The following is a 27569-nucleotide window of genomic DNA, read 5'->3' as shown; positions in this document are numbered from 1 at the left end:
TCTACTCAGGTCGGATCCATTAATCCACAGCCCAAACAAAATCACACTTCTCCAAAGTCAAGGTTGTGGAGTTTTGAAGACAATCGCATTAAAGGAGGAACAATAGAATTCGGGCCGTTTATGATGCTAAGCTATTTGGCTAACGGCAATTTCGTCGTAATTGTCATCACGTCAACTTAACGATCCCATTTCCCGGCGAATCGTATCAAGAGTAAACCAACAGACGTGGAGTTTGCAGATCGTGATCGACCCACTTTCTTTGGCCTAGCGGCTGCCAATAAAAAGAAAAAAAGAAGAAGGAAAATACGCTTTCACTGGCCGCTTTGTGGGTACCGGGCGTTTCGATGGTTAAAAACCTTTCTCCGGTTGCTATCGTTCTGATTGATGAACAACAGATTTGAAATCTAGACAATTCTTATCGTTCTTCCCCTCTTATAAAATCAGAGCATACGACAAAATGTTCCGTACTTTTCTGGCTTTCTTTTGTACATTAACGACGCGGCAGTATTGGCATGGTCAATATAACATGCATCCATTATTTTACTATCTTAATTTAAATTTTTTCGCTCAAAAAGAGCGAGCAGGAAAATGGGCGTTTTGAAACAAGCGTACCTTGTAAAGTAATTTCCAGTTACATTAAAAGGTGAACTTTGAACAATGTGTAATGATCAAAGAGAGATTATTAAAAGTATTACAATGTGTTGAAAAAAACCTTAAAATTAAAATTTTACAAATTACAGTCGGATAGATGAAACATTATTAACTCGTGTATCAACAGTGATGAGTTTTTGTTTCCCCCCATTTAGTACAAAAAAAGTACGAAAATTGTCACCTTCAAACAATGGGTTCGGTTTATGGCCCGGATATGTTCAATTGGCTGGTAAATGGCCTTAATTTTAAGCTAATTATATTTTAGGGGTGAGTTGCATTTTTACTCATTATATTTCTTTAGTTGGAAAAAAATATCTTTAAAAAAACCTGTGAATTTTTTTAGGTTTATCTTGCATAAGTAATGGACAAGTCAAGAGGATTTTTTTGAGATTTTTGTGTTATTTCAAAGATTTTTAAACAACATTTATATGTTATTTTTGTAATATATGTTAAATCCATTAGATTTCGTGGTCCGATTGGCCAAATAACTTCTTTCAATTAATTAATTTTTATGAAAGGTATGAGATAAAAAATGGCAAAAAGGAGGGAAAACTCAAAAGGTGTGGTTGAGATAGGAAGTTGATGTCCGAGTGGATCGAGGTCACGATAGCTCAAGTGGTAGAGCAGCGGCGTATTTAGCCGAAGGTCGTGGGGTTCGAATCCCGCTCTTGACACTGGCTTTTTATCTTAACTAACACCTTACACAAAGATTAATTAACTGAAAGAATATATATTAAGTTGCTTCAGTTAAAGCATGAATCACAGCAGGTGTAGAGTCGTGTTTGCATTCAACATTGAACATTAACGGGTCGAAATGAATTCCTAGTCTGGAATTATCCGCATTTGCATAGGAGATAATTCCCACATGGCATTTTTAAATTGTGATATTTATCCCGGGTACGACAGCTGCCGTACCGGGCCGTTACGAACAGGCCTGGAGATGTGAATCTCCTAGGAATTACAAATCGCCGCGGCCCAGGACGAGATAAATCACATGAAAAAGGGGGAGCCGTTATTTACAACTCGTTCGTGCCGTGCCGTTAATTTTTAAGCCCAAATCCGGCTCTCGGTCACGTGAAGTGCGGCGCGTCGGCTATACCCCGGCGAAGCACGGCGGTATCGAACGAAAGGAAAACCGAATCAAGTTCAAGAGCAAGCCCCAAATGATGTCATGCAGAAGGGAAAGTCCCCCATCCACAGACTAAAGGCCGGCCGGCTCTTATCTCGATGCAGAATAGTTTCACTCGTCGACCCATTGGCAGACGGTCCGCATCGAGAAAAAAACATTTCTCGAACCTCTTATCATCATTCGAATTTTCCAACAAACCTCTGCCTATTTCCTTAAAACAAAGGGGGTTAACTTAAAGGTTAGCATGTGCATTTGTAACAAGTTCTATTGAACAACATGCAGGACGATCATCAGCTAAACTGCAAGTCGTACAGAATAACATTTTTGAATACACTCAACCGGAACTACACAAACAATGGCACCAGTGATTGATTACATCAGAGATGCCTCTATTATGTTTTCGTGTCGTGCGAGCACGTTCTAGCACAAATCATGCTTCACAATAGGTAACTCTAGAATGGAATGAAGAGCGTTCAACTATAAACTGGTCGTAGTTTTAGTTAAAATAATTGTTAATTTGTCTAATATAATAATCTTCTCGGGGTAAATATTAAGCAACAGAAACTCCAATATAAATTTATTTTAGGCTCAACAGACCGAGAGCAAAGCTGCATCCGACCAAAGCAGCTGTCCCGAGTAGCTCCGGTGTGAAGACACCCGAACATCCCGGAGAGGGTCACAAATTAATGAGTCTCCTAGCTGCTCATTTGCCCCAATATCAATTAATTATAAAAAAATACTCGGTTCGGAAAAAATTCATAATAAATATCGTCCTCGTTTAGAAAATCCATATCCAGTCGAGAAGGCCGTTGTGCTTTAACCCAGGGTTCGCCAGAGCGAAGGCTGAGGCTTTCTGCTCAAGCATCATTCTTAAATACAAAAATTCTCTAATGTCTTTAAACAGCGCTGAAGACTAAATTGTCAAAAAAAAAAAAAAAAAAAAAAATACTTACGTGGTGGGCAACCTAAGAGCCGTTTGGGTATACAGTGTGGCGGACAGTTTCACTCCTTTGTAAATCCTTGGGACCTGGAACGAAAAGAATATTTCAGTACAAAACAGAACCAGGTAGAGAGGGCACGTAAAAACGTTTCTAGACCCTGCCTTCAACTCCGACCTGCCCGTGAGGTACGGTTTGAAGTGGTAAAAGGTTTATAAGAATTTACCAAAGGGTTTTAAAAATCTTTGCTCTATAGGTTCGCGTATACCTGAAGACAAAAGCACGACAAAACGAAATATATTTTATTAAACTTCAGATAAAAATCTTCTGGATAAATAGAGTTTTTATGTTACTTCCTTGGTTTATCAAAGTATCAATGTAGCCAGAATTATTGTTTACGTCTAGGTGATTTAATTTAGCTTGGACGTCAACAGCACGGATAAAATAAAACCAAGATCAGAAACGACGAAAGAACAATGCAGCTGTTTTGGATCTAGTCCGTTATCCAACCTGATATGTAAATTTTCCTCTCCTTGGATAAAATTGAAGTTGTTTAAAATTGATCCTTAAAAACTCTAACTTGAAGGTAACAATTGTCGTTTTTGATCATTTCAGTCAGCTTACCGTTGCTGTACGGTATGTAGGTAACTAAGGCCACAGGAAATCTTTCATTTAAGCAAATGACGAACCTATTTCGCAATAATTTATTTACAGAATATAAACGATATTTATTTATTATTATGTCATATTCAGAAGTTTGTTGTTTTTGAGTTATCCTGTTATCTCCTAAAAATTCCATATTGCTAATGGGTTGTTATTAAGTTTTTAAAGTAAAAGGTAGGTCACAAGACTGTTTCGGAAAATTGTAATTTCAGGAAAGTCGTTAGGAAAACCGGTTGAAAAACAATTTTCCGAGTGTTTTTTCCCTTCTTTTGCCATTAGTTTAATTTGATGCGCGTACGGTGTGGAAGAATGAACCACGTGCTCGTCGGAAAAAGTTCGGTACTGTTCAAACCGTCGCTGAAACTTACTTTTTGAAGGGTGTCGAGGGACTTTAATCGTAGAATAACGTTTCGAGTAAAGCTGTTTTATTATTAATTTATATTTTTAAATGCAAAATTTATAATATCGCTGGGGAAATGAACCGGACGAGAAATCTTAGCGGTCGAGTTAAAATTTGATCCGATTTCATTTACGCCGGTTTACGTCAACAGATTAAATAATGAAAATTATGTCGGAGCAAGAAAGGAGCTCATAAAAAATTTCCCAACCTGAAAATTTTGTTGGCCGTCTGTCGCTTAGCAACGGCTGTCCACTTGTAAATTCCTTCCAAAAGGTCCGAATCGAAAAAAATGGAAATCGGTACTGGGAGTTTTAACAACAAAAGTAATTAAACAGAACTCCGAAAAAGTTATTTTCTTCACGGGTAAAAGAGCCGAATTTGCACGTTTCTTAGGAGGAAAACGAGATGAAATGCGAATCGGTCTTCGGGTCGTCGAGCCCCTTTGATTCACGCCTTTCGAAACTCGATCACAGATCTCACAAAACACTGGGCCGAACTGCGGCAAAACACAACGGGTAGAAATCACATGTATTTCCGGCCGAGGATCGTCGAAAGGTACCCTGCGAAGGTCTGAGGACGACTGGCGTTGGCGGCGACTCCCCACCCCCGGGGTAGCTTAGAGGATGGCGAAGTAGGGGCAGAAGCGAGACTTATGTAATTCGCCCAGTCTTCCTGCAGTGCACCCTCGGATCAAAAGACCTTTCATTTCTTTCTACACCAAAGCTGGTTTAGCCTCGTTTATAGGGTTTTTGGGTCTGTTTGCTCCTTTGGACTTCTTTCGCGTCATTTTCATATTTCAGGCGAAAGCTCATGGATGAAAGCGTTACCCAGAAAAAAGTATACACTGTATTAAAGTTTCAATTTACGAGAGATAGAGAAATAATGTATTTCAGCTAGATTTTTCGTCATTTTTTTAAATATTTTGGCTGTATTAATGTGGTGAACATAGATTTTTTGCCAGTTGTTTATAATTATTTGTTTAGTGTAGCAGTTATAATCAGTCCATTATATTTAGCGGTCTATTGACCAAATAACTTCTTTCAATCACGACCTTCGGCTCGGGTTCGAATCCGCTGGAACCTTTTTCATTTCGACCAAAACCTTGCATAAAAAGATTAATTAATTGAGAGTTATAATTAGTATTGACATACAAAAAAACTGACTTGGTTAAACTCATAGTTTTTGTTGTTGAAAATCTAGTCCTTTCTTTACAATTTAATGAAGTATTTTGACTGTGTTAATGTAGTGAATTATTTGTTTAGTATTGCATAGTTGTAATTAGGGTTAAAAAAGTGTTGACATGCAAAGAAATAAACTTGCTTAGTTAACTTTTTGTTAAAAATCAAGTCGTTTCTTTGCCATTTTTTTGAACTATATTGGCTGTATTAATGTGATGAACATAAATTTTTTGCCAGCTGTTTACATTTATTTGTTTAGCGTTTCGTATTAATAATCAGAGTTAAAAAATTGTTGATATACAAAAAAAATTAACTTCCTTCAATTTATAATGCTTTTAATAAAAATCTAGCCGTTTCTTTGCCACTTTTTGAACTATATTGGCTGTATTAATGTGGTGAACATAGATTTTTTGCCAGCTGTTTACATTTATTTGTTTAGCGTTTCGTAGTTATAATCAGAGTTAAAAAATTGTTGATATACAAAAAAAATTAACTTCCTTCAATTTATAATGCTTTTAATAAAAATCTATCCGTTTCTTTGCCATTTTTTGAATTGTTTTAGCTGTTTTAATGTGGTGAATATAGATTTTTTCTAGTTGTTTATGATTATTTATTTAGAGTTGCATAGTTATAATTAGGGTTAAAAAAGTTTTGGCCTATGAAAAGAAATAAACTTTTTTAAACAGTTAATTTTTTGTTAAAACTACGGTCGTTTCTTTGCCATTTTTTTTAAACTATATTGGCTGTATTAATGTGGTGAACACAGATTTTTTGCCAGCTGTTTACATTTATTTGTTTAGCGTTTCGTAGTTATAATCAGAGTTAAAAAATTGTTGATATACAAAAAATTAACTTCCTTCAATTTATAATGCTTTTATTAAAAATCGAGCCGTTTTTTCTTTGCAATTTTTGAACTATTTTAGCTGTTTTAATGTGGTGAATATAGATTTTTTTGCCAGCTGTTAAAAATCATTTGTTTAGTGTTGCATAGTTAAAATTAGAGTAAAAAAATTGTTGGCACAATGCAAAGAAATAAACTTCTTTAAACAGTTAATTTTTTGTTAAAACTAGTTGTTTCTTTGCCATTATTTTAAACTGTTTTGGCCGTATTAATGGAGAATATAAATTTTTTTGTCAGATTTTTATAATTTTTTAAAACGCGTACGTAGTGCGCAGGGTAAAAAAATTGGCATAAAAAAGAAGTTAATTAAATATATATTTTTTTGTTTAAAATTTTGTTTTTCTTTTGTTGGACTATTCGCCCAGTCGTCCTGCTGTGTACCCTCGGTTCAACAGACTTTTTACATTAACTTATTTTACATAGCTATGTATATTTTTTTGTACACCAAACCTGGTTTAGCCTCGTTTGTAGGTTGTTTGATCTATTTGCTCCTTTGGATCGCTTTTGCGCCATTTTCACATTCCAGCCGTAAGCTCATAGATGAAAGCGTAATGATAAAATTTACCCACAACATATTATACACCGTCTCAAAATTTCAATTTACGAGAGAGAGAATACGTATTTAGGCATTTCAAATTACGATTTTACAGACCACGAGATATGCATCATTACAAAGTTCAAAGTAAAGTTAAAGTTCAAATAAATAGAATCTTAACATTTCAGTTACTAGGATAAATTAATTTAATGTTTATTGTAATGTACACCACACATTGTTTCTTACACGTGTTTTCAAATTTTGCAACTAAAAACGACTAAAACAAGTCAAAAACTATTTATATAATAAAATAAGAAAGATGAGAGAGTTTGATATAAGTTTTCGTATACTGTCAACTGGAATAAAATTTCAACGATTATCAAATACAAAATTGCAAGTTTATCACTTAATGCAATAATAAGGGTTTTATATATGCGACAACCTGTTAAAAAATATGTATAAATGTAAGGACAAAGGAAAATTTAATACTGCATAAACGTGCCAATCAATCACTCTCGTTCTGTGGCAATGAATAGAAAGTTGAAAACCAGTCCGATAAAAAAACAAACTTCAGCTTTCAGAAAGCGTAATGGACTATTGGTTAAAAACCGGGTAAAATATTACAAACCCACTTGTGTCTGTATTTATTACTAGACTTAGGGAAGCAATAAAAAAATAAAAGAGTGTATAATGATCATTAATTGTATTAAATATACGTGCTTTTTGGCAGGTTCTTATAAAAAATTTGTTTGTTTAAGGCATTTTACAGTTATAATCGATGAAAAGGAAGTAAAATAATAAATAGTAATTTTCTCTAAAATAGTATAGACAACATTAGTTATAACTCTAGATTTTTTCTGTTTTGCAAAAAAAATGAAGTTTTTAAAGTATAGAATTTTTGTTAAAAATGTAGACTGTTTACTTCTCAAATTTTGAAATTATTTTGTTTCGATTAAAGTAGTGAATGAATACTTTTTGTCAATTTTTTGTGTTAAAAATCTTTCCTTTTCTTTTCCATGAACTTTGGCTGTATTGTCAGTTGGTATCAATTTTGCCCATTATTTGGGAAAAAACCTTGGTCTGTTTTAATCTGTCTGGTTTGGTCTGTTAGTTATAATTGGTGTTAATAATGTATTGAAATGCAAAATTTAAAATGAATGAAAAAGACTAGTTAAAAATAGATTAAATTTTTTATTGTTAAAAATTTTGACTTACTTTTTTCATTTTTTGAACTGTTTGTAGCATTGTATAATCAACGACAAATGAATGTTAACAAGGAAAAAATGTTGTTTACATAAACTATTTTTTGTTTAAAATTTAGTTTTTTTAATATCATTTTTACCTATCTCAGCCGAATTAACGTAGTGAATGTAGCGTTTTTTTTTTGTTAGTTGGCAATAATACGTGTGTTCTATGCATTATCTTTATTATACTTAAAAAATTATACGTAAAAAACGTTGAAATGCAAAACAAAGATGATTAAAAATGATTTTTTTTTAACAATCTTGTTTTTTCGCCACAATTTTTTTGAACTATTTTCGCTGTATTAATGTGGTGAATGTACACTTCCTTGCCAGTTGTTTGTAATTATTTGTTTAGTGTTGCATAGTTAAAATCAGGGTTAAAAGGTGACATAAAAAAATAAACTAGCTCAAATACATAATTTTTTTATGAAAATCTAGTCTTTTCTTTGCCATTTTTGAACTATTTCGGGTGTATTAACGTGGTGAGTATAGATTTTTTGCAAAGTTTTTATATTTTTTTTTAAAGCGTTGAATACGGTGCAGGGTTAAAAATCGTCCACACAAATTTAAAGGAAGTTGCTTAAATATATTATATTTTTCAATCATGTTTCTTCGCCATTAAAAAATATTAATATTAACTTCATTATATTTCGTGGTCTGATTGACCAAATAACTTCTTTCAATTAATTAATCTTTTTGTAAGGTATTAGTTGAAATGAAAAAGTTAGTGTCACGGGCGGGATTCGAACCCTCATTGAAAAATGGCAAAAAGGAGGGAAAATTCGAAAGGTAGGTTCGGATGGGAGGTTGGTGTCCGAGTGGATCGAAGTCACTACAGCTCAAGTGGTTAGAGCAATGCTTATTTAGCCGAAGGTCGTGTGTTCGAATCCCGCTCGTGACGCTAACTTTATTATTTCAACCAATACCTTACATAAAAAGATTAATTAATTATTATTAACGTGGTAAATGATGATTGTTTGTCCGTTATTAATAATTTTTTCAGCGTTGTCTCCTTATAATTACGGTTAAAAAAGGCTAAGTTAAAAAGTTGTAAGTTGGTCACTAAACACCTCACACACGTTATAAGTTATTTGGGTTAAGATGTTGAGTTTTGTTGATTACAACTGTATTTTCCCACTTACGACCAATCAAAAACCAAAATTTATTTATTTAGGCTGAAAGTAGTTATTGTTTCTTAATTAGTAAGTTAATTAGTTTAAAAGTAATTGTTATTAAATGGAACACCAGATCGGCGAGAAAAAATTGACCCAAGCGAATACAAACAAAAATGTCTATTTTTTGTTTGATATAAAAAATTGTACTTTAAATGGCGCTTAATATAAAGCCGATTTTTTCATTAAAAAATTACTTTGACCTACTTTATTGGTAACGTCTTTTACGGTTTTTAAAACTTTTGATATATTTAATCTCATTTAATACGATCCTGCTTATTATTTGAATATCCCAGATTTAAAAAATCCCCTGATTTTAATAATCTTGAAATACATGGAATACAATATTTTTCTCTCTACTCTAAGCAAAGCTTTAGCAAAAACGCTCCGGCACGAGCCTAATCTTTTTCGGCCTAGTATCATAAAGAAAATAAGTTTTATTGAGATCTGGGATCCCTCGTCCGTCGATTGTCCATGTTAGATCTATTCTCTTGGATTTAATTTAATGCGTATTGACATCAGATTGGCCATAATTAGTCTGTATATTATGTATTTTTTAATCGTTTATTGTTCTTAATTTACACGGATTAAGCGAGATGTAAAAACCGTCTTACCGATCTGTGTTTTTTAAAAATATTTTTAAATGTGTACCCTTCTTGTATATCACCTTCAGATTTCCCTCTTGAGGCCTTTTGATGGTGCGGCGACTTGGCAACCCTGCCAGTTGCGAAGGGATGAGGGGGTCCCTGAAGTGTGATACATCACGGAATCTTGGGTCAGAAATTTCCGTCGTTATCCGAGTGACAAATTATATATTTTTTTTCGAACTATTTCTCTCCAAGTGCTCAACTTGCGTTTCGTATTTAACGCCTTTGAATGTTTTATTTGTTAACGTCTTGAACATAGCCGAAAGATACAGAAGAATGTCGAAAGGGAAAATTATAAATAATAAATGTTATTACTTGCAATAACATACTTAATGTACTTCATATCGGAAGTACATTTTAACTTCAAATATATTTCTTAAAAATGTGTCATAATAAAATAACAAAATTGTTCCACGTTAATCAAAATTAGTTACTAATCTCATGTTCTAAGAATATTTTTTAGAAACTAGGTCGTGAAGGATTAGTTATAATCTTCTTAAACCTCATTCCAAACAGTGTAGTATTTTTTAATCTGTCCTTAGTCATTTCTTTAGTAGAAAATCACATGAATATACAGTATTATTCTATTTAAATGTTATATCTAATGCTCTAATAAAAAAATGAAGTCTTTGGAAGTTTTCCCTTTTTTGTTTATGATTTAAGAACAGGAAGTTCATAATGTTTGTTCTATAAAACTGCAACTTCGAAAGTTCTTTAAATTCACTGATTTCTCAGTCAAATAGGTGAAATACAAATAAATGATGAAATATAGCTTCGCGTAATTAACTGTGTGATAAACGAGGATGAGAAAACAGGAAAATCATCTTTCCGCATTGACGATGTGAAAATAAAACTTCTTTCAATTGTCATTTCTTCAAAAGTCAACAATCAAAGTAAACAAAATAAACTCTGCACGTCTTTCACAGAGTTGAAAATACACAAATTAACTTATTCCGGGATGAATACATTGGCACATTGTCATGGTATCACCAGATATATAATGTAAATACTTGCACTGAAGAGGGCAATTTTTAATAAATAAATATAATAAAAAGAAGCCTCACAAAAAATTAATGAACAATTTTATTAGGTTTCAGTCCAAATAAATTGTTTTCAATTAATTAAGGTTTTGGTTGATATATAAAGTCAGTGTCACAAGCGGGATTCGAACCCACGACCTTCGGCTAAATACGCCGCTGCTTAATGAACAATGTGTTTTTATTTTACCTAATGTTTTTATTTATTTACTTCTAATACTGTTTTATTGTAGAATTAATATAATACTGAGAACTTTAGAAGAGAAACATCTATTCCCACATCTTTCTGGAAATCTGGACATATCTTTTGTAAAGTCTGGCAAATAGGTTTTATTCATAAACTTAAAAATAGCAAAAGAAATCCTTTCAACTATGTACAAATAAATTCTTCTCTCCTACCTTTCAGAGAAACAATTTCGAGTGTAGTGAGAAGAACTTTTGGTAATGAAGGCAGGTGTTCTGCAGGGAAGCGTCCTAGGACCATTTTTATATTTGCTTTACACCAGTAACCTGTCACCAACAGAAAACTAACCAATTGGACAGATTTGACCGGACAAAAAATTGGAAATTTAAAATAAATCAATATCAGTATGTGCAGTTTAATACTATAAACAGAAAAATTACAGACACTTCAATCAATACATACAGAAAAATAGAATCGACACAAAATACTGCAAAGGATCTACGTATGACGCTAGATTCTAAACTGAAATAGGGCGCATATTTAAAAAAAGGCAAAACTAGGTTGGCCTAGTTAACAGAACTAGGTTTTAAATATACACAATTTTATTGGTTTTTGGAAGAAGCTCCAGATCTTGAATCGGATTAACTGACAATTCGGAACAAAATCCTCATTTATAACCATCCTTAAACCGATCTGGATCTATGGATGATTGGATTGGTTGTGCCAACAAGAGTAATATAGCTCTGTTACAAAAATTTTAAAAAAAGTACTAAGGGAACACCGTTGGATGCTCATTGATATGCAAGAAATAAAGATATTCATTGGGACCTGAGGATTCCAGGCATCTTAACTTTGGTCACGCAATATACCCAAATGCATAAATCTCGTTTCTAAAGGCATCAGAATAACGAAGTGAGACGGCTACAAGAACAACGGCACCCTGTGAGACGACCGAACTTTACAAACTTAATACCTCGACTAAGGACATCATCGGGTAAAACCTAAATTTCTGTGTGTATAATAAATTATCAATAGAAATGATGAATGATGGAGTGAGTGCGGTGTTCAATCCTTTTTAAAACGATAGTTCCTACTCACAGTAAGTTGTTTTGCAACGATCCGGATTTCGAGCTTTTAGCTCATCATCAGGTTGAAGGAGTTCTACAACCGCGACTCTGGAGATACACGTGGTGGAGAGACGTGGTTGTAGAACTTCTTCAACCTGATTATGAGCTAAAAGCTCGACATCCGGATCGTTGCAAAGCAATTTACTAAAAAGGATAAATTATCAATGTAAAAATATTAATTGATCAAGCGGACCACGAAACTGGTGAACTGAGTAAAAATATTAGTTGGACTAGTATTTTAGTCCAGTCTTAATAAATAAATAAATTGAAATAGATAGTAATGTATTCATGCTTTAAAATACTCTGCCCTTGAAGTAAAGAAATGTACTTTGTTATATTTCTAAGCAATAATTTTGTTTGATTAGATAGGTCAAGCGATTGTAACGACACTGCAGATTATGCCATTTAAACAAATGCAGATTTACCGGCGCACCGGTTGAAAGTTGAAAAGTTATTAAGTAGCCGCCGGGTCACACTAATCAGCACTGACAGATCTGGAATGCTCGGGCTATGTTTACCCGGAGGTAAGAGCGCGTTTGAACATCTGGCCTACACTTGAGTGACTTTTTATTTGGCCACTGACTCACACCCTCCGTCCTCGTGAGGAGTGAATGCCATGAAGGGGAAAAATAAAATTCGGTTATTTACGGAGCAGAAACGCCACTCGGTTTGTATTCCGACTCTGGCGTGGTCAGTACTAAGCCGGAAGGAAAATAATAAATATATAAACAAAAAACAAGTCAGCAATTGCTCATATTTTGGGCAAGAAGCGTTATCGTATGTTTTTGTTTATTGGGTTTTTCTTTTGTAATAAGTTAACGATTATGTCAAAAATCCATATATTTTACCAAGAAACAGAGTAGACTGTTAAATAATAACCTTTAAACACATGCACAACAAAGGTAGAATAAAAATCACGTACATTACTTAAACTATTTTTCTCTTGGCTCCTAGGACCAATTGGAGGACACCAATTTTTTCGACCTAGTAGTACAAAAAAAATCTTAAAAATCGGTGATCCCAAGTTCATAGCCTACCATTGTTAGTCAAGCATTGTGAAATACCGGACAGCATGATTCATTATGTTATTGTTTGGGCTAATACTGAAGATGGAATCTCATAGTAAAATAAACATTTATAAATAATTATGTATTTTATGTGTTATATTGTAAAATGTTTACTTTATTTTGGATGAGTGGTGATAGTAGAATACGTCAAAATTCGTCTGTAGCCTCGCCTTGCAAATGAAATATCTTCGGTAGAGAAGCGTTGTGCACATTTTTATTAATTAATAATGTAATAATATTAGAGTTTTTATTAATATGTATTCTTTGAAAAAAAAAGTTATATATTTAAATTATTTTGTTGGATTCGTGAGGTGCGGACAAGAATGAGGTAGTTTAGAAAAACACCTTTATCGATTTTTTTTGCCGACGTTCCGGCCTTTGTTCGGGTCATCTTCAGGGCAATTGAAAAACTTTTATCGATTGGAAAAATTACAATACAGACATAAATATACAAGTATACTTCTGCATTGTAATTTTTCCAATCGACATATGTTTTGTGATGTCACCCAGGCCCTGAAGATGACCTGAATAAAAGTCGAAACATCGGAAAAAATGAAAAAGGTGTTTTTCTAAATTAGCTCATTCTTCGCCCCTCCTCACGATTCCAATTATTAAACAACCAACTAAAAAACACATTGGTTATTTAAATAAACATAAATATGTTTTCTTTCGAATCACTCAAACCAAGCAAGCGCACCTCGGTTATAGTCCATCGTATAACCTATATTATCAACTTAAAGCACCCAAAAGCAGTACTGTAGATATTTGTGTTTAAAGTAGATAAAGTTAATTTAAATTAGTTTTAGATCGATTTTTTAGTCATGAATTTTGATCTCGGTCTGTTACAGTATACGAAATAAGCATTCAATTTTTTAAAAATAGTATTTTTAAATGAATTTATTGTCTTTTGTTTAATTTAAATACAATTTTGATTAAATACAATTTTTATCATTAAAGCATGAGTACGTTCAAAATCTACGTTTACAAGTTTTATTCAAGAAAATCATTTTCTTGTGTGTGATTTTTTGCTTAAAACGACTATTTAAAACATTTTTTTTTACATTTTCCACTAACATAATGTCAATATTTAATGGTTGTTTAATCATGAAACTTCTAATTGGTATCGATTTGATTTTCGTTTAACTTTAGCTCAGTCATTTAATTAATTACTCATTTACCTCCTAATTTTTTTATATTTTGCCTATAATTACCGGCTATTCAAACTTATATTTTACGTTACTAGACTGTAAGCATTCATAACAAATATTTCCCCGAATCCTTAAAACAAATCTGTAAGCAATTAATTAAACAAATGCGGAAGAAAATGAAAGCAAACACAAATAAATTCAATGTTGTTTAGTTAGCAATTAAGTACGACTAAAATGCAAAACAAATTAATATCCTGAAGAAGTTGATTTAACCATAAATCATTTTATGACCTAAAAGATGTAAATACGCAAGTTTGAAATAAGCATTAAGTTCACAGCATGTACAATCTGGAATAATAACTACTAGAGTATATTTCCTTTAAAAAAACAAAACAAGGATTAAGATCAAGGAATAAGGACTAGGTCGTAGATCTCTTTCCACTGCCAATTAACTCGGAAAAGAACTATGTTTGAATCTATAAGTTTCTGTAATGTAATGACCGTTGCACCTATCACCGTTAAAGTCGGGTTCACTGGAACGTCTTTCATAATTTGAACCAAGTTCAGAGAAGGGAGCGTTGCACCATCTGCAAGGGACCACCGTTCAACAGATCCTAGTTCAACCAGAACTTGGTAGAACTGATTTCAGTGATTGTAGCCTCTTTGTACGGTTATACCTAGAGATCATTTATTGTCGACATAGGTTATTGTTCCACTTAACGTGGACTCATTAGTATTCAGTATTTTTCTGTTTGTACTTAATTTTTCATTCGTCGAATATGTCGGAGAAGGTTTTGTTGACAGTTTGAATGTATTGAAGAATCTAACATTGTCTCATTCGCGAAAATGATCTTGTCTGGCTCTAAAATTTTTTCCTTTGTTACTATTTTTATCTAACAATTCAAGGAAATCGTCGTCTTGTGCTGTACATCTAAATTTATTTGTAAAAATTATCATTCATTTGGTTATTTTTTTATCTTTTATTCAAATGAAATTTCGTTCAGTATCGAACAGTTTTATGATTTTATACTGTTACGTTCTCATGCTTTAACTTTTTTTGTTTGAATTTAGTCAAACTAGTTTTTTATGTGTTTTTTCTTTGTTCATAAAATAGTTAAATAAACAAAAATGACCTTCAAATGGATTGAAGTGTGATGCCAATATTATTGGAATATTATTTGAATATTTTCCTCGGATTACCAGAAAATGCTATGTAACTCATTTGGCATAAAGGCTGTTCACATTTATACTGCAATGAAAAATTTCGCTAAAACTTGTATGATTCATAAGCATCCTTTGTAATCAACGACTTATAATATAATATGCATATAAAATAAAAATATAAATTAGAAGGAAAATGATTTAATTCTATTGTCGAAGAAATCGAAATTACGCGATCCAATATTGCAAAATTAACATTTTTGGAACAAAATTTATGATTTATGAACCTCTCGGCCTAATAAGACACGACTTGATAAGTATAAAATACATAAGTGAGATAAAATTCGTTGAGTTCGATCGTCAAAGAAATATAAATATTTTATAAGAAAGATCGATTGTTTTCAAATCAAAAGTTGATACATTTTTATTGAAATGTGTGAACAAAAACATTAAAAGTTGAATCGCGAGAACACGCCTTTAACAGGTACAACTTGAACCAGGATCGTTTGAACTCGGTTCTAGACAAATTGAAAACCGCCAGTTTTGGAGTTGAACTCAGTTTAGCACTGAACTTAGTTTATTTAAACCAACTTGGTGCAACGGGCCTAAATAAAATTTGATGAAGGCTGACTGTTTTTCTTTGCTTAAAAAAGCATTATCTATGATTTCATCCATCCATAAAATTATAATATGCAGGTTTATAGCAAACAAATGAAGACAGTACAGGTATATTTAAATAGTACATGTATATGCGTATGTAATAATTTAATCTGCAAAATAACACAATTAGTATGGTACTAAACTTAACATGATAGGAACAGAATATTGTGTTACTATTAATTAACATAAAAATGAGTGACTTAGATAAAGTGCGTATATTCTTTGAAGACGTGAGAACTAATTTTTTTATTTTTTGAGAAAATAGTTTTAAGATTAACATTCATCGGTGCACAACGAGATATTGGTTGAGGCTTTGTATTATTATTTCTCCCTGTGAGGGGTGTTGCAAAGGGCCGAGGAAGAAGAGTGTTATTTTTTCTATTTGCCATTACTAGAGTCTAGAAAGTCTAGAAGTCAGAAGTTCTGCTATCAGGAAAAGGCTTTTAACTACAAAACAAGTTTCACATCCCGTCCGCTTTCCGACTCTTCCCACCCATAATCTCTTGTTATACTTAGAAACTTAAGGAATGTATGATGATGGCCCTAAATATCATGGGTAGTGATAATTACCAGAATAATAGAATATTCGTGTATTATCTTTTGTAGAGCTTTGTCATATCCGATTAGCATTCTATTCCAACTTCTGCCTTTGCCATGTGGAATTCAAAACTTCCATAATATTTCCGCGGTTGGAATTCTGATTCTATGATATTCTATGCATACGTGTCAAAACAAATGATGCTCAGATTTATCGGACTGATCCGCAGTTGATCCCTGACTTCTGAGTACAGTCATAAGTCTGTAGACATTTTCAAAAGGTCGTGTTGTATCTCCCTGATTTTCCATTTTACTATTTAAAGGAAATGAAAAAGTTAAAATCAAGGTTAGTGCAGAGCTGAAAATTAATATAATAGATAAAAACTATAAATTTACTTACTTATGCATCCAATAAGGTTAGAAAGACGATAAAATAAATACTATGCTTGTATAAGTGCGACAACACAGTCTGAAGATTGCGGGACGCAGGCAAGTGAAATATATATGTAATCTATGTAAAATCTGTGTAAATTTAGGTAGTCAATAAATAAATAAGCCTTTTTGATTCTTTAGTACAAAATTATAAAAATCAAATATGTATCAGGCTGATCAGGAAAATCTTCAAAGTTATTGTTCCCGCGCAAATTACATAATGCTTCATCTTTTTAAAAAATTAAACGATTAACTAATTTAACAATTAGAAATATATTGAAAGAATACTATTTTACATTAATAGAAATTAGTTAATATAACGTTTTCAGGAAAATACCCCGTTCTAATACCCACTGGTTTCCTCAGTGTCATTGTTGTTTGGTAGGATTATTTCATAAGCTAACTTATGAATCTATTGCTTTGAGTACACCGGCTTTTACATAAACTTCGTTTGACAAAGTTTATTAATCGTAGATTGCTAAGTAGCTAAATAGAGACCGGGAAATTAAATTTAATACCGCCTTGGTTTGCATAGTTTTCCCATGTTAACAATACATCATATTGTTTTATTAGTGTGTACTTACTAAGAGAAGAGAGAGAGAAAGAAAGAGAAAGAGAGAGCGAGAGAGAGAAAGAGAGAGAGAGAGAGAGAGAGAGAGAGAGAGAGAGAGAGAGAGAGAGAGAGTAACTGCGTGAGTGAATGAAGAACAAAGTGAAAGAAAGAGAGAGAGAAAGAGAGTGATATAACAGAGAAAAAGAAAAAATGAAGGGGAGTATGTGTGTGTGTGTGTGTGTGTGTGTGTGAGAGAGAGAGAGAGAGAGAGAGAGAGAGAGACAGAGAGAGAGAGAGAGAGAGAGAGAGAGAGAGANGTAACTGCGTGAGGTTGAATGAAGCACAAGTGAAAGAAAGAGAGAGAAAGAGTAACTGCGTGAGGTTGAATGAAGCACAAGTGAAAGAAAGAGAGAGAAAGAGAGCGATATACCAGAGAAAGAGAAAAAATGAAGGGGAGTATGTGTGTGTGTGTGTGTGTGTGTGTGTGTGTGTGTGAGAGAGAGAGAGAGAGACAGAGAGAGAGAGTAACTGCGTGAGGTTGAATGAAGCACAAGTGAAAGAAAGAGAGAGAAAGAGAGCGATATAACAGAGAAAGAGAAAAAATGAAGGGGAGTATGTGTGTGTGTGTGTGGGAGAGAGAGAGAGAGAGAGAGAGAGACAGACAGAGACAGAGACAGAGAGAGAGAGAGAGAGAGAGAGAGAGAGAGATATGTAGGATAGATAGAAACACTTGGATATATAAAATATCAGTGAGCTGTAATTCTGTGAATTCAAAAATTCCACAATACATTACACACTTTTACCCAGAAGTTTTGTCAGGCATATAATAAGGTTAAACGTACAAGTACAAGGATGTACTCATGCCTGCTGTTTGACTAGACAAGATCACTTAAATTTATTATAGTTGAAACTTTATCTCGCAGCCGGTTGGGCTTAGCGCTAGTAACTATCTGTCCGCAAAATAGTGGTTGTCTCCGTTAGATATAACTCGCGAACAAGATTTCGCATTATACGCTTAATGCTCGAGTTTGCATGTACACTAACATCTTTGACAAAGTAAAAGAACACCGGAATGAAATGATACGGTGAAGAAGAAAGGAAAAAGGGACAATTGCAAGAAACGTTCCTGGAACTGTTGACAGTTTACCAACCCTGTTTAAACTCGGGCATTGTTGAATGACAACAAAGGAAAGTTGGGAAACTGGGGTGGGGAAAATGCCGCCGTTTTTCGTATGGCGTTTATTCTTTTTCACATTCAAAAACATTTAAATTTACGAATTATTTCTATAAAAAAAATTAACTCGTTTTTAAAAGCCGCGCTGGCCGGATATCTATAAATATGTCAACGGTAGAAGGCACGTATTGACTAGGTGTAGAAACAGTTTGAACAAATCCGTCAAGAGCGAAATTTCTTGGCCAAACACTCAGCGGTTGACATCCGTTCTGAACGTAGCAGTGTTTGACGATATTTTTGGTGATCATGAGGTGTGATCAATTCTAGGAACTCACTAAACGTATCTGCGTCCATTTGAAGATGGTTTTTCCATTCTATTGCTTATTTGTGAGCTAAATGAGCTATGTTACCAAACCGCCATATGGCTTTTTTCAGCCCAACATCACAATAATTACCACGGCGCAAAAATGGTCAGGGAATTTTTTAAAATTAACTGAGATGTACGCCAACAGCTGCAACGTGAATTCATATATTATATTATGCAGGGTGGGTGACCAAGACCCGAGGGGTTAAATGCCTGGGTAGACTCGTACCCCATTACGTAAATTCATCATCAGGAATGATCATTATTTGGAGATCATGACATGCCGTCTGGTGTGACGTAGGTTTTAGAAAAACATTTTCTTTATCGTGCCAACGTTTCGATCTTTATTGAGATCATCTTCAGGGCTCAAACTCAATAAAATCGTTCCCACTTTCAACACGACAGACAAGAATGACACATCTACACGGAAAACAAATACTTTGAGACCTGAAGATGATCTCAATAAAGACCGTTGGCACGAGACAGAAAATGTTTTCTAAAATTCACTAATTTCGTGGTCCGCTTGACCAATTAATATATTACAATTAATTAAGGTTTTTAGTTGAGATAAAAAAGTCAATGGCACGAGCGGGATTCGAACCCACGATCTTCGGCATGATACGCCGCTGCTCTACCACTTGAGCTATCGTGACCTCGATCCACTCGGACACCAACTTCCCATCTCAACCGCACCTTTTGAATTTTCCCTCCTTTTTTGCCATTTTTCAACAGTTTTCTAAAACCTACGTCACATCAGACCGCATCTCACGATCTCCAAATAATCATTAGCTAACAGTCACTAAACACTACACATCAGGAATGATGTTTTAATTTTTTGAATCTTACCAAACGTATCTTTGTCCATGTGAAGATGGTTTTTATAATCTATTGCTAAATTTTTGAACTCAGCTATCAAACTATGATGGCCAAAATCAGACTTAACTTTAACTATTTTTTCATATAGGTCCTCTCTTTTTGTTTTATTTATGTTTTTTCTCTGGAAAAAAGTATTGAACATCACACTCACTCAATCATTTAACATTTCTATTAAAAGAAGGGTATGATTTCCTTCCAACAATTTTCAAATAGTATTGATTTGATTGCAACATGTAAGTACTCAAATGAGATGATGTAGAACAAACAGCCGTTAGGCAAATCGTTGCGTTTAAACTGTATTAGCGAACAAGGAATACTACACGCCCTTCTAATTGGTATTCCTCCTTTATCCTCGGTCACGATATATCGAAAACAGTCAATTATCTCGTCCCCGTGAAGCTTTTGCTTTATGGGTCGATGTGCGAATTACACGAGAGAGATCTGACATATGGGAGAGGTACCATGTCAGCGCATCCAATGCATTCGAACCATGTCACGCCATTCCTAACAATTCATACGCCATCCTGGTAGGAATCACTTGGTGATATATCTTTCTGAGTACAATTATACAATGATAGCATGCTAAGAGTTAAGATCCCATGCTCACCTTGTGGTTCATAGCAGTACAATTTGTTAAAGATTACGTTATTGGTGTTAGCCTTCCTTAGAGTTTTGTGAAGCCTTGAGAAAAAAAAAACACGTATTCTCTAACCAAAGATAACCCCACACCCTCTAAATAACAGCAACTTCACTGTAGTGATAGTGTGTACACAAACACAATAAACTGGAATTTATTAATTTTCTACTTATTGTAGGAATGATTTTCTTCGGTAGGAATTTTAGTCAAATCTGTTATCAATTTCCTGTCCCTCTAGTGCTCAATCCTGACTAATTTATCTCTCACCTCTTCATACAGTTCGGCCTTTCTTACTTCTTATTTGAAGGTCCCACACCATTAACGTCTTTGGTCATCTTAAATGGCCATACAAACGTAATTTTTCTCCAAAAATCCTTCTCCCACCTAACTGTTCCACCACTTTTCATTTTTCCCAAAACTTCTTCATTTCTCTATTTTTAACGAGACAATTACAAAAGTCCATTTACAAAAAGTCAATCATGAGCGGGATTCGAACCCACGACCTTCGGCTTAATACGCCACTGCTCTACCACTTGAGCTATCGTGACTTCGATCCACTCCGATGATCTGCCATCATTTGTCGCCGAGAATCGAATAGATTACACGACACTTGAAAAATGGCAAAAAGGAGGGAAAATTCAAAAGCTGGGGTTCAGTGGGAAGTTGGTGTCCGAGTGGATCGAAGTCACGGTAGCTCAAGTGGTAGAGCAGCGGTGTATTTAGCAGAAGGTTGTGGGTTCGAATCCCGCTCGAGGCACTAACTTTTTCATTTCAACCAATACCTTACATAAAGATTAATTAATTGAAAAAAGTTATTTGGACAATCGGACCACGAACTCTAATGGATTCTTGTAAACGTTGTACAATTTTCCTCAAAACCTTCTATAAATGAATAGAAGATTCTCTTTTCATTTTCTTCAGCGAAGCTGTTATTCTGGAGCAGAAAATGAAAGACATTCGTACTTTTTCTAGCCTGGTGGCTTATGCTTCGCACTTCAGGCTCGCACCCCTCTCGACAACCGGCCTAGACCGTCTCAACGTATCGACATATAAAGTAATACTAAATGAAAAACAATAAATTTTTTTTATTGCTTCATGTAATCGCTGGCGTGCAATCTACGGTTTAACCAGAATACCATTAATAAGTATTGATCCGGGTCGTCCTAAATTTAGGGAGTTCACTTTTTATTATTCATAAACCGGCGCTGAAAAATTCTTTTTACCGACCCGATTACTTTTCCCTTTATTTTCCTCTCCGCACAATTAAGTTTTCAATTTATTATTATTTTTAGGGAGCGGTGATAAATCGGCATGTCTTCGTGCATTTTTCATGCCAGTTAAAAATACACGCCCACAGCGTCAGTTATTTTTCACACGTTTAATGAACAAATATAGAATGCAAACCACTCGGTGAAAAATTGTGGTACAATTAAGCATAAATTCAACTTGAAAATATACTACTTATATCGGAACTACTATTGACTGTAATACCAATGTCTATTTAATTTTTAAAACACACAATCTCCCATGCATTCTTTTTCCCACCGGTTAGAGTAAATGTTATGGTAAGATTTATGCAAAACACTCATTATTGTTTTTTTGTGTAATCAGTCATCGGGCCATGATCGTAGCACACGTCATTGCCACTTAAAGGTCTTTGCTCTCAAAACAGGCGTAGGAGTTTCGTGGCTTAAGATGTCTTGGTCATCCCGCCTACCTGAACTTAAGCCAACTCCCACTTTGATGTTACAAAATTTTCGTATGTCTTTCACCCCAGCCAAATACAACTTGGGAGAATTCAATAGCAACTTATTTCGTCATATATGCAAATGGATTTGTTTATATTAAATATTTATTGCAATTGATAAGTAGTTTCATGTTAAAGGCTGTTTTAGGAAATAACAATATCTTTAAACATTAGTTTTTCCTGTTTGCTAAATTGGCAGTCACTGTTTGATAATTACGTTTAAATTAGCAATTCCATTCTCTTTGTCCAATATTTATTTCACTCTTCACTAGATGGTTGTATCAAATAACTTTTAATTTTATAGAGGAAACTCAGGTAATATAAACGGACATTTTATCATAATTTTATTTAGAGATCGCTGAAGGGCGCATCCACCTCCCCCTTCTTTCGCCTCCATTAAAATAAAAAGTTTAGTAACTAATTAAAAATTAATATATGTAATATACATTGGATATAAATTGTTAAAAATTATAGACCGTCCACTTCTTTAATTTTCTTTCCGTATTGATACGAACGTAGTAAGTTAATTTACATTCTCTCATTTGGGTCGTATGTTTTGTTAGGAGTTATGTCGCACTTAATTATATTAATTTACATGTAATTATAAGTAAATAAGTAAATATTCATATGTTATAACCTAGTGAAATATTAATAATAGGTTAAAGTCCTTGACGATGGGATTTATTCTTTAAACACTTGAGGAAGAAACTGATTTTTATCATTAAAATTGTCCTTATCCCTGATTTAACGATACTTTTTATAACTTGCCATATATAATATAAGCTCAATGTATAGGTTATAGAGTATTTCAATGCAACATCCACTTTTCTCGAAAACAAGGGGGTTATAGAAAAACAAGTTTCAACACTCCATAGTTTTTGCTAAAATTCTAAAATAAGTCGTTTAAACATTTTTTTATGTGACAGTAATACATAATTAAGTATCATCTTTACTTTTTGAAATGAGACCTACCAACTTTTGATATATAATACAATATATGATATGATGATATAATATAAAAACGAAAAATTAAAATTTAAAAAATAAAAAATGACACCAAGAAAAATAAGATTGATTGCGTATTTCCAGAGATCTTTCAATTCAAAGACAGTATTTCATACTTTCCATGTTGTTCCAAGGTCTAATGGCACTTTTTATCTTTTTTACTTTAACTGCTGCTAAATTGTGTAAATTTAGACTTACCAGTCCAAAGAATATTGGATGGAAGTAAATCCGGAATTTCCTCCATTAACATCACATATGCCTAAAAAGTGATCCATTGTTCATCCGCAAGTCGTGAGTGAGAAGCTGATTAAAAATTCTGGTTAAAATTAGACCAAGAAGAAAAATACGAAATATCTTGTCTTTGAATTGAATAATTTTTCAATATGTATCGTATAAAATTTGGTAGGACTCATGTTAAAAAATAAAGCTGATTCTATGTTACTTGTTACTATGACATAAAAAATATCTTGCGACCACTTATTTTGGATTTTTAGGAAAATCTATGGAAGGTTACCATTGCTTTTTCTTAACCCTTCTTTTCCGAGAAAAGTGGATGTCGCCTTCAAATAGATACACCTGTACCTTGCGTTTATCGTTTATTTGTATACAGTTATAAAAAATTGTATGTACAAAAAAAGTCAGGTATAACTTAAAAAAAAATCTTTGAACTGGACTGAATGTTTTGTAGACACCCTGCATCCAGTTTGTTTTAGAGGCATTCTTTTATTATTCTACTATACAATTATATTATATTTTTCACAAACATAACGACGATGGTTTCCTCTTCAGATTTCATTAGAATTCCTTAGAAAAATAAAGTATCAATTCAGTATGTTCAATACATTTAAATAAGAATGATCATAAAAATATAAGTATAAATTAATCTTTATGTAAGGTATTGGTTGAAATGAAAAAGTTAGTATCACGAGCGGGATTCGAACCCACGACCTTCGGCTAAATACGCCGCTTCTCTACCACTACAGCTATCGTGACTTCGATTCACTCGGACACCAACTCCCCATCTCAACCTACCTTTCCAATTTTCCCATTTTTCAAATGTCGTGTAATCAGGATTCGATTCTCGGCGACAAATGAAATGGCCACGGAGAGCTTTAGTGAAGATAACCTTCGTTTTACTTATTAAATGCAATACATTTCGTGGTCCGATTGACCAAATAACTTCTTTCAATTAATTAATGTTTAAGTATGATATTGGTTCAAATGGAAAAGTTTGTGTCACGAGCGGGATTCGAACCCACGACCTTCGGCTAAATACGCCGTTGCTATACTACTTGAGTTATCGTGACTTCGATCCACTCGGATATAAGTATAAAATTAATGTGTGGTGATTAGTAACCGTTAGTCGATAATTATTCAAAAATCGTGAGATGCGGTCTGGTGTGATGTAGGTTTCAGAAAAACATTTTCTTTATCGTGCCAACGTTTCGATCTTTATTGAGATTATCTTGAGGGCTCAAGTGTTTGTTTTCTGCGTAAGTGTGCCATTCTTGCGTGTCGTATTGAGAGTGCCCCTTTGAGCCCTGAAGATGATCTCAATAAAGATCGAAACGTAGGCACGTTAAAGAAAATGTTTTTCTGAAACCTACTTCACACCAGACCGCATCTGACGATTTCTGAATAATTATAAAATTAATAATCACGGTATTTTAATTAAGTTTAAGGTCTTACTGCCTTACGTTGACCGAATAGGCGTTGGATGAACGTCTACACAATAAACAGAGGCTAGTTAGCATTTAGCATTTTGACAAATTTGTTTAAATGAACAATTGACCGCTGTAGCCGAAAGGTTTTTAACGTTCTCTTTCTCCAAGAAATACTACACCGTCTAATACATATGTACATCGTTTCTCTGACTAATATGGAAACATAAGGCCCTTAAAAAAATAGGGTCTGTATAACGCCGCTTTGTAAGGAAATCTAAATTTTTTATGACTTTAAAGCCATTATTTGTCATTGTTGAGCAAAGAACTGTCATCAAACTAGATCTTAAGGTCTGTTAGTAAAGATTCATTTGTATATTGGCATTATTCAAGTTATCACTATATAAATATATTTTATGTTGTGTTTTTTCTTATTTGTTTCCTCGTAGTTTTCTCCAAACATATCCCACATATTCAGATACTGCTACAATAATTTCTTTTTTACCTTTATTGCTTCTTTATTACATTATTAATTAATATCTTTTGGTAGTTGTTTATGCATAAGGCTTGTCACTTTTGTACCCAATATGTTTATAAAAATGTTTCTGGTTGCGGTGAGATTAATATGCCACCTGAAAATTCAACGCGTTCAGTTTTGCAGGTATAAACATGCAGAGGCTTTTAGAAGAAATCAGTCAGATAATGTTTCGCCCAACGCTTAACTAGCCGGCTGGGAGGACTGGCTAAATAAGGAGATGTGAAAGTCTTGGTGCGGTTTTTATGCAAAAGCAAACTAACCTGACATTTGAATTCGAGCCGGTTTCTTGTCTCTCGAAAAGGCTGGATTTAGTGAAAAGGCACAATCGTAAATTATTGTACTGTTAATCTCGGATTGTGCAAGTCAATAATTGGTTTGTATAAAAGTACAAATTTGAACCGGTGAAATACAACTAAATTAAAGTGATTAGACAATTGCCATTTACTTGGTAACAAGTAGCTTTTAACCGTCTTGTAAATTCAATCAACAGGTAGGCTATTTATTTTTGTTCGTCTGTACCTTTTTTTTCAATCAAAAGGACGGCCGTCTAAGTCTGATTTAAACTTTTAACTTTACTACTTAATGAATTAAAACCATATTGAATTATGACTCGATTTTCTTTTCTTTTTTTGAGTGTGCATTCTTCTTGCTTGACCGAGCGTTGTGTGGGCTGAATCTTCCGTCTCCAAAAGTCGATGGAATTTCTTACATGTTCCTCATATAAATAACAGTTTTCACGGTTACGCACCAAATCCCTAGCCTACTGAAAAATTGAAAGTGTACACGCGTTTTATTATCTCATTCCGCCTTGAAGCGTGGCGTAAGAATTGTTTCTGTACAATTGGGCGTCAAAGAAATCGCTTCCGGTAAGTGAAACCGTCGTCATGGGCTAGAATTTCAGTGGTAAATGTTCATTAAAGTACAAGCCTTTCACTTACTTTTGCTCTCGTTCTACTCCGTGCCCTATACTGATTACGCAATTCATTTTAGAAAAATATTTTAAAAATAATATTTCAGTTTCAACTTTATCATTATGAGAAAATGAGAAATCAGAGCTACAATCAACCGGATCAAAACATTTCAATTCAAAAGTCTTTTGCATCGTCGCCAATGTTCATTTTTCTCCGATTTTAATCAAACACCTTCCGTTTTTTTAAATAATAACTCCTTCAATCCCGATTCAAAAGTTTTCACAGCAAGATTCAAATTGCTCTCCGATCTTTCGGTTTTGGACTCTCAACCATGATTCCCGTGAAACCATAAAGAAAGCTGAAATAACTCTAGCAATATTACAAAAAAGATAAATATAAAGTTCACTAGTTTTCGTGGTCCGTTTGACCAATTAATATCTTTAAATTAATTAAGGTTTTTTATCTCAATTAAAAACTTTAATTAATTGAATAAATATAAAGTTCGACGAAAAAATACATCCGAAAAATAATGCTAAAATTCTTCTGAAAATATGCAATGTAATTTTATAGTATTTTCTAAACAAACGTTATTTTAAAGATGGGATTATCGACCTGTTGTTGAACTTCTTGGAAAAAAAGGATCTACAATCACAACAGAAAAAAGGATCTTCGATGAGGTCAGAACAGAACGACAATTCTTTAAGTTTTTGCCCAGTTTTCGGCGATTGTATCGTCACCAGGGCTTCAACTCGGTGTTACCTCATCGAAGATCCTTTTTTCTGTTGTGATCGAAGATCCTTTTTTTCCAAGATGTTCAACAGCAGGTCGATACATCATCCCATCTTTAATTTCTTCATAATAACAGATACTGAGCGTCACCTAATTTTAAATAATCTCATCACAAATGCAGTTTCTTGTTTCTCAAGATATATTTCAATACTCATCGAGTTGAAGCCTTGATGACGATATAATGGTCGAGAGTTCAGCAAAAACTTAAAGAATTGTCGTTCTGTTCTGACCTCATCGTAGATCCTTAATTTCCAAGTTGTTGAACAGCAGGTCGATAAATCATCCCATCTTTAATTTCTCATCGAACTTCATAGTAACAGATACTGAGCTTCACCTAATTTTAAATAATCTCATCACAAATGCAGTTTCTTGTTTCTCAAGATATATCTCAATACTCATCGAGTTGAAGCCTTGATGACGATATAATGGTCGAAATTTCAGCAAAAACTTAAAGAATTGTCGTTCTGTTCTGACCTCATCGAAGATCCTTTTTTTTCCAAAAC

The 27569-nt window shown here is 33.7% G+C and overlaps 1 protein-coding gene across 3 annotated transcripts in view; it reads right to left on the bottom strand.

Annotated features, from left to right (window-relative positions):
* The window catches only part of LOC106670423 (RNA-binding protein Musashi homolog 2-like), a 393099-nt gene that overhangs the window by 68757 nt on the left and 296773 nt on the right, over positions 1–27569 (bottom strand). The window contains exons 1-2 of one of the 3 annotated variants that reach the window (XM_014400747.2): positions 6311–6418; positions 2734–2807 (exon numbers count right to left, since the gene is read on the bottom strand). In XM_014400747.2, the coding sequence (XP_014256233.1) occupies positions 2734–2807; positions 6311–6373 (137 nt within the window). In that variant the 5' untranslated portion in view covers positions 6374–6418. Of the gene's footprint in view, positions 1–2733; positions 2808–3989; positions 4376–6310; positions 6419–27569 lie in introns of those variants that run through there. The other 2 variants (XM_014400750.2, XM_014400751.2) reach the window with 2 other exon arrangements.

This window comes from Cimex lectularius, unplaced genomic scaffold (genome assembly GCF_000648675.2).
Source record: "Cimex lectularius strain Harlan isolate CLEC.00 unplaced genomic scaffold, Clec_2.1 scaffold103, whole genome shotgun sequence".
Taxonomy (NCBI): Eukaryota; Metazoa; Arthropoda; class Insecta; order Hemiptera; family Cimicidae; genus Cimex; species Cimex lectularius.
Note: the sequence above shows the minus strand (reverse complement) of the source record. Positions and strands in the feature narration are given on the sequence as shown.